Source organism: Choloepus didactylus, chromosome 3 (assembly GCF_015220235.1).
Source record: "Choloepus didactylus isolate mChoDid1 chromosome 3, mChoDid1.pri, whole genome shotgun sequence".
In the NCBI taxonomy this organism is placed as follows: Eukaryota; Metazoa; Chordata; class Mammalia; order Pilosa; family Megalonychidae; genus Choloepus; species Choloepus didactylus.
In genome coordinates, this window is record NC_051309.1 from 190,092,953 (window position 1) to 190,112,511 (window position 19,559).

The 19,559-nt window shown below is 38.9% G+C and overlaps 1 protein-coding gene and 1 pseudogene across 1 annotated transcript; both read left to right on the forward strand.

Moving 5' to 3' along the window:
* Positions 1-3,333: 3,333 nt before the first annotated feature.
* Positions 3,334-5,638, forward strand: LOC119528915 (disintegrin and metalloproteinase domain-containing protein 20-like). The gene has a single exon (XM_037829108.1). The coding sequence runs from the start codon at positions 3,334-3,336 to the stop codon at positions 5,536-5,538; it is 2,205 nt and encodes a 734-aa protein (XP_037685036.1). The 3' UTR covers positions 5,539-5,638.
* A 6,079-nt stretch (positions 5,639-11,717) lies between these two features.
* Positions 11,718-12,262, forward strand: LOC119530598 (annotated as a pseudogene).
* The last annotated feature ends 7,297 nt before the right edge of the window (positions 12,263-19,559 follow it).

Below are 19,559 nucleotides of genomic sequence, written 5' to 3' on the forward strand. Positions count from 1 at the left end.
CCAGTCAAAGAAATGGCCAGAACCCAGAAGAAAGCAGAAGGTAAAAAAATAGAACAGAGAAAGCTGTTTGGTTAGAGCTCTGTTATCTTGAAGTCCTCCCCTCATTCAGGCATCTTTTTCAAGAAAGTACTGCTTATCAGACCATATGGAGATGTCCATCCTATTCTCCAGCAGGCAATGCTGGGAAAGTTCCTGGGAAAAGAGAATAAGTCTTTTTGTTGTTGTTCTTGAGATTAGAGCAACAGAAAGTTATTTTCACAGGGCTTTTTATGCTTAGAATAACTCAAGGATGCATGAGTGAAGTGAATATAATAAATGTTTGTTTTTGTTATTTATTGATTGATTGATTACTGAAGACTGTGCTAAGCATTTTCTAGCTAAAGACTTACATTGACTATTTCGTCTACTTATCCAGCTATCAAAAGCACTCTGTAATCCAAGTAAAGCCTGGATTACTCTAACAATTATGATAATGTTCAGTCTCAAACAAGTCCTCCACAGTTAACTGCAACCACGTGGCAAATTTTAAGATAAATATCAAATTCTGTGTTAGACATAGGTATTGTGAAGAAATCTTGGCTTGATAGTTTAAACTTCTGTGATTGAAAGTCAACTGTAACAACTTTGAAAACAAAAAATAATGTCCATTTTAAGCCTAAAGCCCAATATATATTTAAGAAAATTCAGAAGCTTAAGTAGCAGTGTGAAAATCAAAGGACAAAGTAGTAAAAACATAGGAATGTTTGAAGTAAATCTCTCTTCCTGACTTCCAATTTAGGCTGAGGTATTGGTCTATCTCATTACAATTCTGATTGTGTTTTCCACTTTTAAGTTTTTCCCTAATCATAGAGGGGACATATTTTCCCAAAAGAGTTCATAGTTTGCTGTATGAGTAATGAAAGCAGGTTAAAGGACTAGTCCAGTTGGGTTTAAGGATTTTTGCAAAGACTGTTTGAATTGATGGAATCTAGAGCTAGGCTATTTATGTATAATAGAAGAAATGATGGGATACTGAAAAAGTGAGGTAAAATGAAAACAAATAGTCGTTACAGTCCCCTAGAAATGCAAGCATTTAGTTTTGATTAAGAATAAAATTTGTTGTCAACTATTTAAGATGTAAGAGATAGGTTGGTTGAGGGTGATAAGTTACAGGCTTTGGTCACAATTGAGGGCTTAGTTTTCTGAAGGTGTGTTCTAAAGGTAAAATAAACCAGAAGATGAATTGTCATCCCCAGGCTTGCTAAACAGAGTGAAAGTGTGGATGAAATTATTGCTGAGAAACAAGTTTATAAATAGTTGCCAAATTCTTTGAGGTTAATGTAGGTTTGCTTTGTGGGGTTAGTGTAAGGATTAGGAAGAAAGGTAAAGGGGTGTAACGGGTTGGCAGCCTGTTTGGAGGATCGGAAGTGACTTTGTTAATTAAAGAATATTGGGGTCAAGCATCTGGTCAATATAGGAAATGGGCATTCGGAGAACGGGAAGCTTCCATTGCACAGAGTTCCACATTGTGGATTTGTAGGTTTTAATAAAATTAAGTAAGTATAAGGAGACTTCCATGAGGGAGTGTGAATGGAAAGATGATTGTTGTTGCTTTTCATGAAGGGAAGTTTCCAGAAGTCACTGGGAATTATTTCTTGAGTCATGAGGTCAAGTAAAATAATCAAGATAAATAATTAAACAGAAATGAGTGAAGGGTTCAAGAGATCATTGTTACTGAATCAGACATGTTTTATTTTTCCATTGAATGTCACAGGATGTCTTATTTGACCAGTTCATTTTAATTATACCTACCAGACTGTATTCTCCTAGGTTTTTCTAGGCAAGTAGTCCTTCATCTCACCACTTTAATAATACCAGTAGTTTGGCGATCTAATGATATCCCAATACTTTTGTAATCTAATGAAGGCTGTGCTTCTCTCAAATATAAACAAGCCATTCTATATAAAATATTGAATGCAATTTTACAAGCCACTCAACTCTTTATTTGTCCTAACCACCCTGCCCAAATGTTCTGAGCAGATGGCTGATTTATTAAGTTCTGCAAAATTATCTTATGTTACCCAAATGTGTATCCTAGTGTCCTACCTATCATATGATCCTATTATTTCTGTAATACAGGAAGAAGCAACAAATGAGGAATGCCAACGAGGCACTGAGCTAGTATCAGAATTCTCCTTTTCCTAAATGTAAGATAAATACATTTGAAGGCTGATTTCCAGAGCTTCTTACTTCACAAAACTAAAAATGCTAGGGACGTATGTTTTGCCCCAGTATGTTAACCACATTTCCCCCAAAGCTTTTCTCCCTCCTTTGGGATTCACTGATTTCATTTTTAGTTCAAAGTTTCATATTTTCTCCTCAGTATCCTCCCACCTCCAAATATTCCTTTCCCAATTGGCTTCAATTTCCTTTCCTATTAATGTGTCCAGAGGTATTACAAAAATGTTTTGTTTTTCCTTAAGTGTATTATCTGGTGTAAAAAAATTATGAGAATCATCCATCAACTACCCAAGTCACTCTTCTTTCCAATTCCATTATTTTTAAAAAATTTACTGATCCATACTGGGCATCATAGTGGATATTAATGTTCATGAAAGAAATTATTGGTGGAACTGGCACCTTACAGTTTGACAGGACTAGAAGAAAAAAGGAGTATAGGGAGAATAAAGAACATGTAAATAGAGAATGTTAAAGAAATATATAGACCCTAAACCTAACCCCAATCCTAAAACTGCTACATAGAAGCATATGCAAAATCTATGAGAAGTACTCGAGTGCTTTCATATGCCTCCTAAGTAAACTGATCAATAATTTATCACTTCAGATTGAAAGAAGTACTTTTAGTATTTACGCCAAGTCAACAGGAGAGAATCAAGACACCCTCAACAAAGATTGATGTATTTATTTTCCCTTACAACAGTTTGTTATACATATTTATGGTAGAAATGGTCACACATATTCTTATTTTTGGAGTCTGGTATAACAAATCCATATGGGTTGATTTTTATCAATCTTTAGCGAATACCCATTCTTTGCACACAGACACCCCAGTCTCATTTTTCTTCACCAAAATTAAAGGTAAAAAAATGATAGTATATTCAGGCATGTCCTCCCTTCCTCACCAATCCTATCCTGCCTATAACAACACCTATCTCCAACCTTCTTTTTATTTTTACATTTAGTGCTGCTGCTCTGATGGATCAACTCTGGAGGAAGACAGATCCCTACAGGTCCGCGCTGATTATGGACAGCTGAGAGGGAGGAGCCAGACCAGCAGTGCCTCCCGCCTCCACCTTCTGTCCTCACCCAAGTCTCTATAATGGTGTCTCTCTAATGGCTGGGGGTGAGGATCTGTTGCATGTGAGGCTCACTCTCCTGCTGCTCTGGCTAGAGGTGATCCTGCTCCTCCCTGGAATGTCCCAGAATGAGCACACCCAGCACCACACCCCCCCAGAAGTGGTGATTCCCTTGAGGGTCACTGCTAAAGGGAACCACCTGAAGGCCTCAGGCTGGCTCTCCTACAGCCTGCACTTGGGGGACCAGAGACACATTGTCCACATGAAGGTCAAGAAGGCTTTTCTGGCCAGACACCTCCCAGTGTTCACCTACACAGACCAGGGTGCTCTCCTTGAGGACCAGCCTTTTATAAAGACTGACTGCTTCTATCATGGTTATGTGGAGGGGGTTCCCGAATCTCTGGTTGTCCTCAGTAACTGCGTAGGGGGCTTTGTAGGAATGCTGCAGATAAATGATATCATTTATGAAATCAAACCCAAAAAGTTTTCTGACACATTTGAACATCTGGTTTATAGGATGGACAGTGAAGAAACACAGTTCCCACGCATGTGGTGTGGCTTGACAGAAGAGGAAATTGCAAGACAATCACAGTTTCAAGGGAATGACAATGATGTTCTGATGCAAAGCGGATTTCAGGGATGGTGGACCCACATGATGACTATTGAACTGGCAGTTGTTGTAGACAATAATCGATACCATACTCTGAGCAGTAATGAGACAAACGTGTACCAGGAAGTGTTTAATGTTGTCAATTTAATTGATACCATGTACAAGCCAATGGAGGTTACTATAGCTTTATATGGCATTGAGATCTGGACTGAGAACAACCTAATTCCATTAGACACCATACAAAAAGGTCTGTCAGAATTTTGCAAATGGAAGCATGCAAATCTTGCTAATCGTGTTCACCATGATGTTGTGCATCTTATTGCAGATAAGCATTTTGGCATTTATCTTGGTTTGGCCTATGTTGGGGCTATGTGTGTCGATTCTTTTAATTGTGCAGTTCTCAGTTTCAGAGGTAACAAACTGGGTGACTTTGGAGTCACTATGGCACATGAACTTGGTCATAATTTAGGTATGTTTCATGATGATAAGTACTGTGTATGTGCACAAAAGAGATGCATAATGTTCCCATCAAAAGTGGCATCAAATAAATTCAGCAACTGCAGTTATGCTTACTTTTGGAACAACATTATGAAAAAGACTTGTTTACGCAACAGAGCAAAACTAGAAAATATACTTAAAGAGAAGCGGTGCGGAAACAATGCAGTTGAAGAAGGAGAGGAGTGTGACTGTGGATCCATAACATCTTGTCAACAAAATCCCTGTTGTCTGTTGAACTGCAGACTGAGGCCTGGGGCTGCTTGTGCTTTTGGTACATGTTGCCAAAATTGCAGATTCGCCTCAGCAGGCACACTGTGCAGAGCAGAAGTCAATGAATGTGATCTTCCAGAATGGTGCAACGGATCATCTTATCAATGCCCAGAAGATGTATATGTGCAAGATGGGACACCATGCCAGAACAGTGGCTACTGTTTTGAAAAGAGATGTAATAACCATGATGAACAGTGTAGGAAGATTTTTGGCAAAGAGGCCAAGAGTGCAAATTTGAGTTGTTACACAGAAATGAACCTCCAGGGTGACCGTTTCGGTCACTGTGGCATTCAGGCAAGCTCATATGTAAAATGTAATATCCAGGATGTCCTCTGTGGAAGAGTCCAGTGTGAGAACGTGACAGTAATACCCCATTTGCAGGAGCATTCTACTGTGCATAGGATTCACCTCAAAGATGTCATCTGCTGGGGCACCGACTATCATTATGGAATGACCATACCTGATATTGGTGAAGTGAAAGATGGCACAAAATGTGGTCCAGATAAGATCTGTATCCACAGGAAGTGTGTTCCTATGGCTCAACTGCAAAATATTTGTACAAATATAACCTGTAATATGATGGGGGTATGCAACAGTAAACAAAATTGCCATTGCAACTATGGATGGGCCCCACCTAACTGCCAGCTAAAAGGCCACGGAGGTAGTGTTGACAGCGGCCCAGCACCAGGGGAAGAAGTGAAAAAAGAGGTGAAATACAGCAACAAAATCTTCCTACTGCTTTTGTTGATTCTTTTGTTCACTTTACTTTGGTTAATATATCTTTGCAAGAGACAGAAAAAACAAAAAACAGCCCTCATAAGAAGACACACAAAAAAATACGAATCCAGACATAAAACCCCCTAAGTAAATTTCTCTCCATTTTGTTTGCTTGCCTGCCAGTTCAAATGTTAGTGTTTTGGGGAGAGACCATTGACAGAGAATCCCAGGCATCTATTCTACTTCAGGAGCATGAGTGTAAACTATTAAACAAAGTGATTACCAAAATATTCTAATTCTTCATTATTTTAAGCAAACCCAGTGTTGTTTTCTTTTCCACTGAAGTATTCTCTTTTGTTTCCTGTTCAAAGGAAAAACTCATGGACGGTGTACATGTGTTTTTAAAATGCTGTCTCTCAATTGCATACCCGATCGCCCCTTCAATCTCCTATAGTCACTGGGAATGGTAGCCAACCAATCACAATTCTTTGTCAACTCTTTTCCCTATTATTTCTGCCAAGAGGAGGCACTAGTTGGAGACTGGTAAGCTGGGTACTCTTTGATTGTTGTTTATGTCAGTGTTACCTCAGTAACAGATTTTACCTTGGCAACAGAGGAGGTTTTATCCAAATTTTTATTTTATTTGTTATTTCATCTTATTTTACTCCTATACTCACAACATTTTGAGCTTCAGAGAAACCAGCAGAGCTGTCCAGTGACCTCGATTTACGATATTGGTGTCCAAGGACAGGAGCCTTTTACCAAGGTCCTCGGTTTCCAGCACCAAGTTGGCTCTAACCTCACTCAGAGATCTGATTTCTAGATCCATGAGAATTGTCCTCTGCTTCTAGGTTTGAGAAACCTCAAACTTTTCCTTTTGCTCTCCTCTCGTAGGACTCAGCGCTGCTTCTTCTGTTAGTGACTTGTGTTGATCTCATCATCCCTCTTTTTCCTTCTTGTTCTGCAACAGTTCCTGATATTTCATTATCTCTTTTTAATGTCACTGGTGTGGTTTCTCTTTTTGTTTCTGAACTTGGACCAAAACATTACTTTTCTTGGTATATTAGAAAACACATGATTTGGGCGTCAGAGGTTTGGAACTTTTCTTAACATTTCCCTTTACCCTATTGGGGGAACAATTTAACCTTAGATAGTATTCCTTCAAAACCTGAAAAGCAAAGATGAGGACAGGTCTCTCAACTTGTCTTAGTTTCTGGGTTGCTTTGACAAATACCTCACAATGGGTTAGATTAACAGGAATTTATTGGCTCATGGTTAAAGAGGCTGGAATGCTATACTCTTCCCTTGATTGGTCTGGGAATCCCTGGGTTCCTTAGCTTTCCTGTCACAGGGCTAAGTCCTCTCCTTTCACTTCTGGTTTGCTTGACTCCCTCTTCCTGTATCTTTCCATGGCTTTGCTTTTCTGATTCCAATTTCCTTTCCTTATAAATTATTCGATTTTGTGTTAAGACAAAACATTATTCAGTTTTGGCACACCTAACTAATAACATCTTCAAATGCCCTGTTTACAAAAGGGTTCTTACCCACTGGACCAGGAGTTAGGACTTGAACCTGCTTTAAATGGAGGGCATGATTCAATCCTCTGCCAACTCCTTGGTTAACTTTGTTTATAAAATAAGATTAAGACAATATTTGCAATTATATATAGAATTTTATAAGACTCGGCATACCAATGTTTCCTCTGAGGGAGGACAAAAATATGACAATTGCAATTCAATTTTTTATTTTATTTTTTTTTGGGTGGGGGAGAGAAAATTTTATTGATCACTTTATTAGACAGGATTCAATGAGAAGTCAAAAAAATTTATATACATACATACACATACACACATTTGTACATAGATGTTTAATACATATGTATATATATTAGAGGATTCGTTACAGAGATTTGACCTTTGTGGAGCTGGTTAAGCAGACCCTAAAGCTGTTGCTTTCACAACTGATGCTACAGCTTGAATTCCACAGAGCAGGCTTCAACAAGTTTTGTAAATTACATGAGAGTAAGGATAAGCTGGGATCCTCAAATGCAAGCTGGATCTCATAGTATGGACTGAAATCCATGTCAAGGTGAGGTTACCATGCTGGCAATGTAACAGAGTTCTTGAAAGGCCATGCCACCATTCTATCAAGTCAGCTGCTTTAGGGGAACAGGGTAAAACCAGTGAAATCCATGAACATATACCCATTGCTGTTTTTCATCTACTGTGAAATGAGTTCTTGTCAAAAGCAATGATGTACGGACTATGATGGTGGATAAGGCATTCTATATGTCAGCAGAGGATAGTTTTGCAGAAGCATTGTAGCAGAGGAAATTAAATCCATATTGAGAATTAATGCTTATTCCAGTAAGAACAAAACACTGCCTGTCCCATGATGGAAGCAGTCCAGTGTAATCAGTCTCCTGCCAGGTAGCTGGCTGATATGCCTGGGGAAGGGTACCATATTGGGGATTCCATGTGGGTCTCTGTTTTTGGGATTGGGCACTCAGCAGTGGCTACAGTCAGATTGGCCTTGTTGAGTGGAATTCCATGTTCCTAGGCCAGACATGACATAACTTCCATTCTTGCTGCATGGATGCTTGGTGCATGAGCCCATTGGGAATGACAGGAGTAACTGGGGAAAGAGGCTGACTGATGTCCACAGAATGATAGAACAATGAAGGTGTGTTGCCAGCTCTGCCAGCTGAAAAACAGCTATTTCTGATGGTTTTTACCTAAAAAGATACAGGGAAATACAGCATTTTCAGATTAATAGCTGACTACCAGGTGCCAGGAAATATGCTGATTTGTTCCAATAATGAAACCACATCTGGACTGACCACCTCATTAAGTTTAGGATAATCTATTATCATTCTTCAAGATCCATTTGGCTTCTGCCCAAGTCAAGAAGATAGTTGAATGGAAATGTGGTAGGAAGCATCACTAGCATCTTTTAAGTCCTGGATTGTGACAAAAATCTCAGCATTACCTCCAGGAATGAGGTATTGCTTTACTATTTTCATAGTTAGAGGCAGTCCTAGTGGCTTCCACTTGGCCTTTCCAACCATAATAGTCTTTACTCCATGAACCAGGAAACCAGTGTGGGGATACTGTGCAGTTTCTGCATATGTCTATTCCAATTGTGCATTCGGGACTGGGGAATTAACCACAGGATGGGTTTGGGGGACCCACCATGAGATGGGCTAGAGCTAAAACTCCACTGATCACCAGAACTTTGTAAGCCCCTACTGACTGGTGGATTACAGTGACATTTTGGGTCTTCAGAAGTAAGATCACTTCAGAGCCAGTATCCAGTAACCCCCTACCAAAGTTTGATCATATTCATTTTCTCCAGGTAGTCACTATGGTGAATAGCCAAAGTTCCATTTGAGGAAACATAACAAGGTTTTTAGCAGTATTTAGAGTCCTTCATTAAGGGGATCCAGCCTCCACTTCATTCAAGAGGTTTGTGTCTGTAAACTGGTTGAAGTCTGGGAACTGTTTGAGGGGCTATGACTGTTTTGGTTATAAAAGTCAGAAGTTAGCCAGACCTAGAACTTTTCTGCTTATGTAGATCCAGTAAGACTTCAGTTCTAGGGATATCATGATCAGCTAGCTAATGGTATAGGTCTCCTCGAGTCAGACAATTATGATCATAGCTTTGGTAATGATGCTTGTTTTTGATGATTAAGTGCTGCTGCTTGCCCCTGCCACCCTGGAATCCCATCATCCCTATTGAATTTAGGGCCCCCAGTTAAGTGGCAGCAGTTCCCACTGTGAGTCCTGGCCTACAGTGAAGTGTAATCACAGAGCTCTTCAAGGGTGCTGGGGTTGCCCTCATGAATCTTTCTCACAGTCATGGTGAAAGGTGTGTCATCTAGAGTCTCCCAGGATCTTACCTGGTATATCCACTCTAGCATCACAATCTCCCGAATCCTTTGGAGCCTTGCTCTATGGTATACCAAGGGCATTCTGTCATTTCAGCTTCACTTAGTGTAGGCACCTCCAGTTCCATGTTTCAGTCAACCAACCAAGCAAGCTGTTACAGCCATTTGTAGCCCATCAAGCTGTAATTTCTGCTTAATGAGCCCATACAACTAAATTCAGCCTGATCCAACTTTATATTCCTTCCACCCCAGTCTCATACCCTTAAAATCCACCCCCACACCCATTCCTCAGTTTCCGTAGATATAATTTGGCAAAATCATGCAATTCCTTTGGGGCATATCACACCACCACACAAGTCATAACTTGTGTCACATCCTTAGGGTCCTGAGGAACCTTAGGCCTAGAAGTATCAGCCCTGTGGCTATAGACTAGAGTTTCTCTTAAGGCAGTCATATTAGCTTTCAGATGCTCTAGGTTGGCCTTGAGCTGGAAATTTAAAGCCCTCAGCTCAGAAATTTCTTTCTCTATCTTTTCCAGCACACTTAGAAGTGACCAACCAAATCCATTATACTCCTTATTTTTACTGTTATGTCCCATGGCAGCATATACTCAATCGCTTAGAGCTTTGCCTTCTATAGGTACTTGATTATGTAAATCTAAGGCTAATAATTTGAGTAACTGTTTGGCCACTGCTGGCCAGGCACTATCAGTATCAAGCAAGGTCATTAGTGCCTTGAAATCTTATTAGACCAGAGAAACAATTCCAGAAAACCCAGAACCAGTTCAGAAAACTCCTCTTTAAGATTCTGTTCCTCTGGAACCACTTTTTGTACAAGATTCTATATCACAGTTCAATCAGAGAGAACCACCAGGAGGTGTCTATGTAATTGTTTCAAGGATTTGTTATAGGAATTTGGTCTTACACTAAGCAGACTCTGCACGGCTGTTGTCTTCACATCTGATGCTGGAGCTTGTAGTTCACAGGGTAGGTAGTCTTCAAGGGAAGATGGATATAAAGTGGAGGAGAGCAAGGACAAAGGGCAACCCACAAGTTTAAACTGACACTTGCAATGATATACTAAAACCATGGCATTTCTTGCTGATTGGACCTTGATGATGAGGATGTCTACAGAAGAAGCTGGTGTCCTTCATCATGGAGCTAAACACCAATCTGGACCAGAAGTTGGAGAGCTGAAAGAGAACACAGGCAGAGTTCCAGGTACAGTTGCTCCCTCACACCAAGGAGGGGAGCCAGCAGACAAGCAATAACCAATGTCCCAATTCAATTTTGAAAAACATTTATTTAGGGAATCAAAGAGGTGTGGAAGCAATGAGGACAAAATGAACTAAAATTCCAGTCAAACGAACTAAATTTTCTGCTGGGGCACTTGCTGGTTCTGCATGTGAATTGAAGATTAAGCTTGACCCTGATATGGGGCCTCTGCTGAGATAAAGACACCCCAAAATTCTATTACTCATAGGACTAGGTTGATAAATTAGAATTTGTGGAGCCTAACTTTGCATTCATTTTTTTTACTAATTCCAATTTGCTGAGGTGAGGGCTTTGTTGGATACTGGTGAAGTAGTCTGGAATTTCTAAAGTTCATAATTTCCAAAAACCACACTATAATTTAGAAGCAAAGATATAGTAAATGGTGGCTTCTCTAAAGCCCGTGTACTGTGTCCCCATTACAACACTTATCTGAATTTTACCTTATGTGGAAAGGAAACTTGAGAACTAGGTGGTGAACCTTTGAGTGATAGAGGTTAATTTCCAATAATCTTTCATATATGAGTAAACAGGCAAACATGGACTCTTAATCTGAAGTCTGGAAGGCCCATGCCTGCGGTACATAGGCACATGAGAATTAGTCCAAGTTTTACTAAGCAAGTACTCCCCTCCGGCCCAGATCAGATTGGATTGAGCTAATCAGCACCTCAGCCTATGGAAAGATGGAAAAAGAAAGTTCTCCAGTGGAGTGACATGGTACTTCTTATACTTGTTTTATACAAAATGACCAGTAAACAGAATAAAAATTACCAGATGTGGTACAAGTCAAGAAATTCTGGCCTATTACGAAAAGAAGAGAAAAGAAGAAAGAAACAGAAGATAATCAATTGGTAGTGTCAGAGATAATCCAAATAGCTGAGCAAGGGTACATGAAAAAGGCAGGCCAGGGACAGCGGGAGAAAAGCTGGCGCCGGAATGAGAACTGACGAGCAGCCCGGGCGCCAGCTGCCTGAGCGCTCCCCCTCAGTCCAACCAAAGCGGCCAAAGAGAAGAGCCGGTTGTGAGGTACATCTTTTTTTCCTAAAGGAATTGATCATGTCAGAAAGAAAGGAAGCTATCTGTGAGACTGCTGTCTGTGGAACTTCAGAAGACAATAAAATAGCATTGAGTTCTATAGGGAGCGCCTTTGGATCAAGCTATGGCTAAAAATGTTTCAGAAAGTCAAAAATCGACACCGTAGTAGCAGTTCCCAAAGTAGTGAGATCAGGACTAAGAGCAAGTCTGTAGACTCCATTCTTTGGGGACTCTCCCCATCCAGGACTTTAGCCAGCCTCAACAGATTCCACCAAAAGCTCAGACAAAGCAACAATAATTGAGATACCTGTGCAGAATTTCAAGTAGATATGTTGGTGCCATTGAGAAACTGAAAGTTTCTGAGGGAAAAAGTCTTGAAGGACCACTAGACCTGATAAATTATATAGATGTTGCCCATGAAATGGAACACTGCCTTTTGTTCCTCTGGATGAAGAATTTATTATGGGAGTTTCCAAGTACGGTATAAAAGTATCAACATCAGATCAGTATGATGTTCTGCATAGGTGTGCTCTCTGTTTTATCATTGGATGTTGTGCTAAGATGGTGTGGGGCAGGTAAAAGCTTACTGGCTCTGAAAACCACAGATGCATGCAGTGAAGAATATAGTCTGTGAATTTATCAGTGCAACAGCTTGGAACAAGCACAGGCTAATTTGTAACATATTATCCTTTGTTTTGACTCTGTATTATCATACCAGAAATCTTGAATTCTGCAGTCAAGTGGGAGTTGACTTCATTTGGAAGAAAGTTCAGATGTTTTCTCAATAGTTCTTTTCAATCTGCAGTGTTGATGTATTATGGAATTTGAAGTGATCCCTTGTTCTAGACTTTTTGAAGAAAAGGAAATGAGTAAAATATTGACCATTTGTTTTTGTATTAAAATGTGAGTGTCTTTAAAAAAGAGTGCGTGAAGAAAATGATCACAAGTAACACATTTAAAACTAGAAGAAAATTATACAAAATACAAAAATATAGAAAAATGACAGTACGTTGGAATATATTCAAAAGTATCAAATCCCTCTTTTAAGACTAAAATATAACAGATGTAATGTTAGGAATGCAGTGGTTTGATTGAAGTGTACATTGGACAAAACACAATACAAAATTACTTAAATGGAAGGGAGGTCGATGGAGAAATCCCCACATGGAAGTACAGAGAAAAAATGTGTATAAAATAAATGACAGAGAGAGAGATGGTTATAGAAAATGTTTACACATCAATATGTCCTGGAGAAAGAGAAAAAAGAAAACTAAGTAAAGTAAAATTCAAAGAGATGGTGAATGAAAAAAATTTAAAATTTATGAAAGCATTGCTTCAGAGTTGATTACATATGACACAAAAGTGCTGTTAATTTTTATGTTTCTTTTTGTTTCTGGTCATCATATTATGTGCACCATATCATTTTATCTTAAAGCGTGGGGATTTTTTTCTTCTCTTGTCCAGATCTTCTGTGGATCTCCTCAACACAGTTTCTTTCATTTTGGTTAGTATAATTCTCACCTCCAAGATTTCCATGTTTTAAAAACTTATTTCTCATTCTACATTACTGTTCATTGTGGATTTTTGTTCAGCCAATATTTTGTTAGAAGATTGCTTGATCACCTCAGGCCAGTGAGGCTGCTACTTACTATTCATGGATACGTTTGTGACCCAGGAGTGCTTCAAGTCTACCCCGTGCCATGCATCTTGCACATGTGCACAGCCTTATAGACATACCAGTGTCATTGTGATTCCAGGAAGAGTCTTCTTCACTGTCTTATTTCCCTGGTTGTTCTTTTCTAAAACTTTTAATAGTCTGCCTTTTTGCTTGCTACTGCTAGGTCCATGGATCTACCAGACCCCTCTTAAATGCTACCAAATCTCCAGTGTTTTCAGTAATGTCCTTAGTTATGAACTTGTCCTTCTCTGTTCCAAATACAGTCATTCTCTCCAGTAGATCAGTTCTTATGGTCTGGATCTCCCCCTGGGCAGAGCATCTGCACCAGTGCACAGCAGCTAGAAGATGAACATCAACCACTTCTTCCAGAATGACAGCCCTACTCTACAATAGATGTGGGAGGGGCTAGTAGACACTGTTCTTTTTGGCTTTCCTCCCCTGACATGGAACCTCTGCCCTCCAAGTGAGTGGAGGCAAAAAAATTCAGGACTCAATATTCTATGCCTGTATCCTGGGGCAGGATGTTCACCCTATGACTTGGTGTAGGGTGAATGAGATAGGCTATGCCCACACACAAAATAAAGTTTTCACAACATGAACAGAGAGGTATTGAATAAATCTGTAGCCTGCCTCTGATTGGGTGAAACCCTAGTGCTAGACTGGGATTTTGGGATTGAGGGAGTCCACTATGTCTGGGCCACATCTCTCCATCACAGAGATTACATAACCCAGAGTTAGGGAGTCTGGTGAGTGGTAGCATATTGTAAATCATGTCAAGGATTTTCTCTGCTCTTACCAAGATTTAGGAAAATTTTTGATAAATATTTCTCCATTTTGTGGTATGTCCTTTGGTCAATGTCCAGAGACCCTAACTGCTTTGGTTGTTTTTTTTTTTTTCCTAATAAATTTCACCAGTTAAATAATTGTGCTGGGAAGAGGGTCCTTTGACTTCTTCACACAGACATTCTGGAACTCCCAACCCCCTGATATCCTCAAGAAGAACACAAGCAAAGCAGAGGATTTTACTACCAGATATTCAAGGTTAGTTTCAAGCAATAGAAATTAAGTTACTGTGCTACTGACCAGTGAAATAGACTAGAGAGGACAGACGGTCCTGTCGATAACTGGCGCTGGGTCAGATGGGTACCCATGTGGAAATGATGTATCTTTATCTTTATCTCACATTGAAACCAATTCCAGATGGACGGCTAGTCTATATATCAAACAGAAATCAATACAGCTATCAGAATAAGACGCAGCAAGTTAAGTTTATTACCCTGTAGGAGACAAAGATTACTTAAACAGAAACAAAATCTGTTAAGTAAAAGAAAAAAATACTTGATAAACTAGACATTAAAAATTTGAGTGTCTACTTCTCCAAAAAATGTTTAAGAGATGAAAATTGCAAATCTTTTTGATATAGGGAGAATATTTTCACAAAATGCATATATGGATAATGACTCATAGGCAGAATATAAATACTGCTTCAAAGCAATGAGATTGAAGGAATATAATAAAAAATAGGCAAAGAATTCAGAGTCACTTCTTAGAACAGTATGTCCAATGAACAACAGGCATATGCAACAGTGCTCAACTGTATTAGTTATCAAAGAAATGCTCATTAAAGTGGATTTGATTCAAGTTTACATATATCAGAATGGGTACAGGAAAAATTTAGGATTATATTTACAATGAGGAAGCATACAGATTAATTAAAGCTCTCATACTTTGGTGCTGGTTGTGTAAATTTGTCCAAACACATTGAATACCTACTAAGCCTGAGCATGTGCATGTAATCTGAGCCATTCCAATATGATGTATGGGTCCAATGGAAATATCTATAAATGTTTGGTGAATGTTCAGAAGAAAAGTCTAATCGAAGGAGCCAAAAACTGGAAATTATGAAGTGTCTATCAGTATCAGACCAGAAGAATAACTTGTGATTTGTTCACATGCTGGGATCCAAAGTAGAGAGGAATGAAAAATAATGTTCTTACAAATGCATGTAACCAAGTGGGTGAATTTTACAAACAATATATTGAGTGAATAAACCAGCTACAAACAAGTTTATATTGTATGGTTACATTCATATCAAGTAGAAGAGAAGTGAAACTATGTTGCTAGATATCCAGATTGAACTTACTCTTGGAGAGAGAGAGAACTCAAAGTATGCATACTATACTTTAATATAAATTTATAAAAACTATTTAAATCATTGAAAGTCTCAGAAAATATAAAAATCTAAGTTTGAAAATGAAAACCAAATCTAAAGACCTAAGTCTTCTGAAATCTTTTCCAGTGTGCATCCCAGCCAAACTTTACTGCACTGACCTTAGATTTATGGAATTTTAGTAACATATAAAGCAGTATGACTTTCTCCTGAAGTATATGATTTCAATAATGAAATATATTTTTTATTATGTTAGGTAGGGATGTTTTGCCTTTTAGTATTTTTTTCCATAGTGTATTTCTTTTCTTTATTGAGATTGTTCACATACCATACAATTATCCAAAGATCCAAAGTGTACAATTACTTGCCCCTGGTACCATCATACAGCTGGGCATCCACCACCACAATTAATTTTTTTTCAATTTTTAGAACATTTTCATTACTCCAGAAAAGAAATAAACACTCAAAAAAGGAAACTCAAATCCTCCCATACCCCTAACCACCCCCCCTTCATTACTGATTCATAGCATTGGTAGAGTACATTTGTTACTGTTGATGAAAGAATGTGAAAATACTACTAACTGTAGTATATAGTCTGCAACAGGTATATTTTTTTCCTATATGCCCCTCTATTATTAACTTCTAGTTAGAGTGTCATACATTTGTTCTAGTTCATGAGAGAGATTTCTAATATTTGTACAGTTGATCATGGACATTGTCCAACACAAGATTTGCAATTCTATACATTCCCATCTTTTAACCTCCAGCTTTCCTTCTGATGACATAAGTGACTCTGAGCTTACCCTTTCCACCACATTCACAGACTATTCAGCATGTTAGTTAATCTCACAATGAGCTACCATCACCTCTGTCCATTTCCAAACATTTACCTTCACCCTAGTTGAACATTCTGCTCATAATAAACAACCGCTCCCCATTCTTTAGCCTTGTTCTATATCCTGGTAACTTATATTTCATGTCTATGAGTTTACATATTATAATTAGTTCATATCAGTGAGACCCTGCAATATTTGTCCTTGTGTGTCTGTCTTATTTCACTCAATGTAGTGTCCTCAAGGATTCATGAACCCATTTTTTTTAGGGCAGTTTTGTTCACATACCATACAGTCCATCCTAAGTAAACAATCAATCATTCCTTGTATGCTCACATATTTATGTATTCATCACCATCACCACTATCTATATAAGGACATCTCCATTTCTTCCAGAAAGAAGGAAGAAGAGTCAAAGAAGGTAGAGAAACAAAAAAAAAAAAAAAAAAAAAAAAAGAAATAAATAAAAAAAATAAAAAAAAAATGACTGCTAGGAAGCAACAAAAGGAAAGATACCATTAAACTAAAGTAAAATAGTCAGACAACATCACCAATGCCAAGAGACCTATGTTCCTCCCCTATGCTCCCCCCCATATGCATTTAGCTTTGGTATTTTGCCCTTGGGACATTAGAGGAATTATAATACAATGTTTTTGTTAATTAGAGTCTCTAGTTTGCATTGATTGTATTCTCCCCAATCCCACCTTATTTTTAACACCTTGCATGTTGACATTCTTTTGTTCTATCTTTGTACCTTTTATCAAAACTGTTGAGCACCCTAGGTTTCACTGAGTTATGAAGTCCCAGTCTTTATCTTTCCTCTTTCCTTCCAGTGTCGCACGTGCTCCTAACCTTTCTTTTTCAACCATACTCACTGTCAACTTTATTCAGTGTACTTACATTGTCATGCTACCATCACCCAAAATTGTATTCCAAACCTCTCACTCCTGTCTTTTCCTTTCTGTTTTTAGTGCTCCCTTTAGTGTTTTCTGTAGAGCAGGTATCTTGTTCACAAACTCTGTCATTGTCTGTTTCTCAGAGAATATTTTAAGCTCCCCCTCATAGTTGAAGGACAGTTTTGCTGGATTTAGGATTCTTAGTTGGTGGTTTTTCTCTTTCAGTATCTTAAATATATCACCCCACTTCATTCTTATCTTCATGGTTTCTATTGAGAAATCTGCACATAGTCTTAGCAAGCTTCCTTTGTATGTGATAGATCGTTTTTCTCTTGCTGCTTTCAGGATTCTGTCTTTATTTTTGACGTTTGATAACCTGATTATTAAGTGTCTTGCTGTAGGCCTATTCAGATCTATTCTGTTTGGGATACACTGTGATTCTTGGATCTGTAATTTTATGTCTCTCATAAGAGATGGGAAATTTTCATTGATTATTTCCTCTATTATTTCTTCTGCCCCTTTTCCCTTTTCTTCTGGGACACCCATTATGCATACATTCATGCATTTCATTTTGTTTTCAAGTTCCTGGAGATGTTGCTTATATTTTTCCATTCTTTTCTCTGTCTGTTCTTTTGTTTGTAGGCTTTCATGTGTCTTGTTCTCCAGTTCCTTAGTGTTTTCTTCTGCCTCTTGAGATCTGCTGTTGTATGTCTTCATTGTGTCTTTCATCTCTTGTGTTGTGCCTTTCATTTCCATGGATTCTGTCAGTTGTTTTTTCAAACATTTGATTTCTACCTTATGTATGCCCAGTGTTTCATTATATGCTTCATCTCTTTTGTCATACCTTCCCTAAACTTTTTGAATTGATCTAGCATTAGTTGTTTCAATTTCTGTTTCTCAGTTGAAGTGTGTTTGTTCCTTTTACTGGGTCATGACTTTCTTTCCCTTAGTATATCGTATAGTTTTCTGTTGTGTATGCATATGGTTTCCTTGGTTACCCCAATCAGGTTTTCCCAGACCAGACCGGGCTCAGGTCTCAGAAGGAGGCAATAGTATCAGGGTTCCCTGAGGGTGAGTCTTAGAAGATTGACGCACCCTGTGAGGCCTCAAGCCACTGTGCTTTCCTGCCCAGCAGGTGGTGCCTGTCAGCCTGTCACTCCAGACTGGGGTAAGGAGGTGTGGCCTGTGGCTGTTTTCCCCCAGGCTCTGGGGTCTGGTTCTGAATGGAAGGCAGGTAGTAGAGCTTGGCACCACCTCTTTCCACTTAGGGAATACATACCCCCTAGGGAGATATCATTTGCATTCGAATAGTCTCTCTGACTCTGCTATCTCCACCCTTGCCAGAGTGCTGGCAACTGAAAATGGCTGAGGCTTTCTCTACTGAGCTGAAAAAAGGAGAGAAAATCCCCCTTTAGGGCCAGTCTGTGGCCACCCTCAATTTCACCCATTGGCCAGAGATAGCACCTGGTCCTCTGGGTTCCCCTCCCTCCCAGAGAGGTCCTCCAGCTCTCAAAGGTCAGTCGTCACCAAAAGCCCCTGCTTGTTGGGGATTTGCAGCTTGCATCAAGCAGTCAACATTTGTTAATTAAAACTTCAGTTGGAGCTGGGCTGAGGTATATTTGCTTGTTCAAAGTGAGCTGCTCTCTAGCACAGCGAGGCTTTGCAGTTTGGGCTGCCATGGGGGAGGGGGTTTCTGGCTTGGGTCCGCAGCTTTTACTTACAGATTTTACACTGCGATCTCAGGCATTCCTCCCAATTCAGGTTGGTGTATGATGTGTGGACAGTCACCTTTGTCCCCCAGCAGTTATTCCAGATTATTTACTAGGTGTTCCTGGTTGTTTATTAGTTGTTTCAGGGGACTAACTAGCTTCCACTCCTCTCTATGCCACCATCTTCTTCCTCTTCACCATGTTCTTTTTTTTTCTCCCTAGTATATTTTTACTAAGATATCTAATGAGAATTTTAAGAACAAAATGGAAGAACTAGGGAAAAAATGGTGAAATTGATTAGCAAAGTCCTTCTCATACAACATGAAAGTGAATCTGTCTACAGATGTATTTTGGGAACTGTATAAGTGATTGCAGAGGGAAGAGACAAGTAGTTTGAAATAAAACACCCATTTTATTCTACAGGATCTCATAATTAACTAATAGAACTGATATTTTGCAATAAAAAAAGATTAACTTGAAAAAGGAATTTAGCAGAAAGTGTGATTTCCCCAGTGATTTATAAGTCATCCTTTCTTTATTAAAGTATAGGCAATTGAACATTTACTCTTTCCCCAGCAATTAATAACTCATGCTTGCTCTAAGTTCAAAAATTTTAAAGAAGAAAGTACTTTGTGTCATCAATGAAAATAAATAATATTCAGGGAACTTAGTAACACAGTGATATAATGA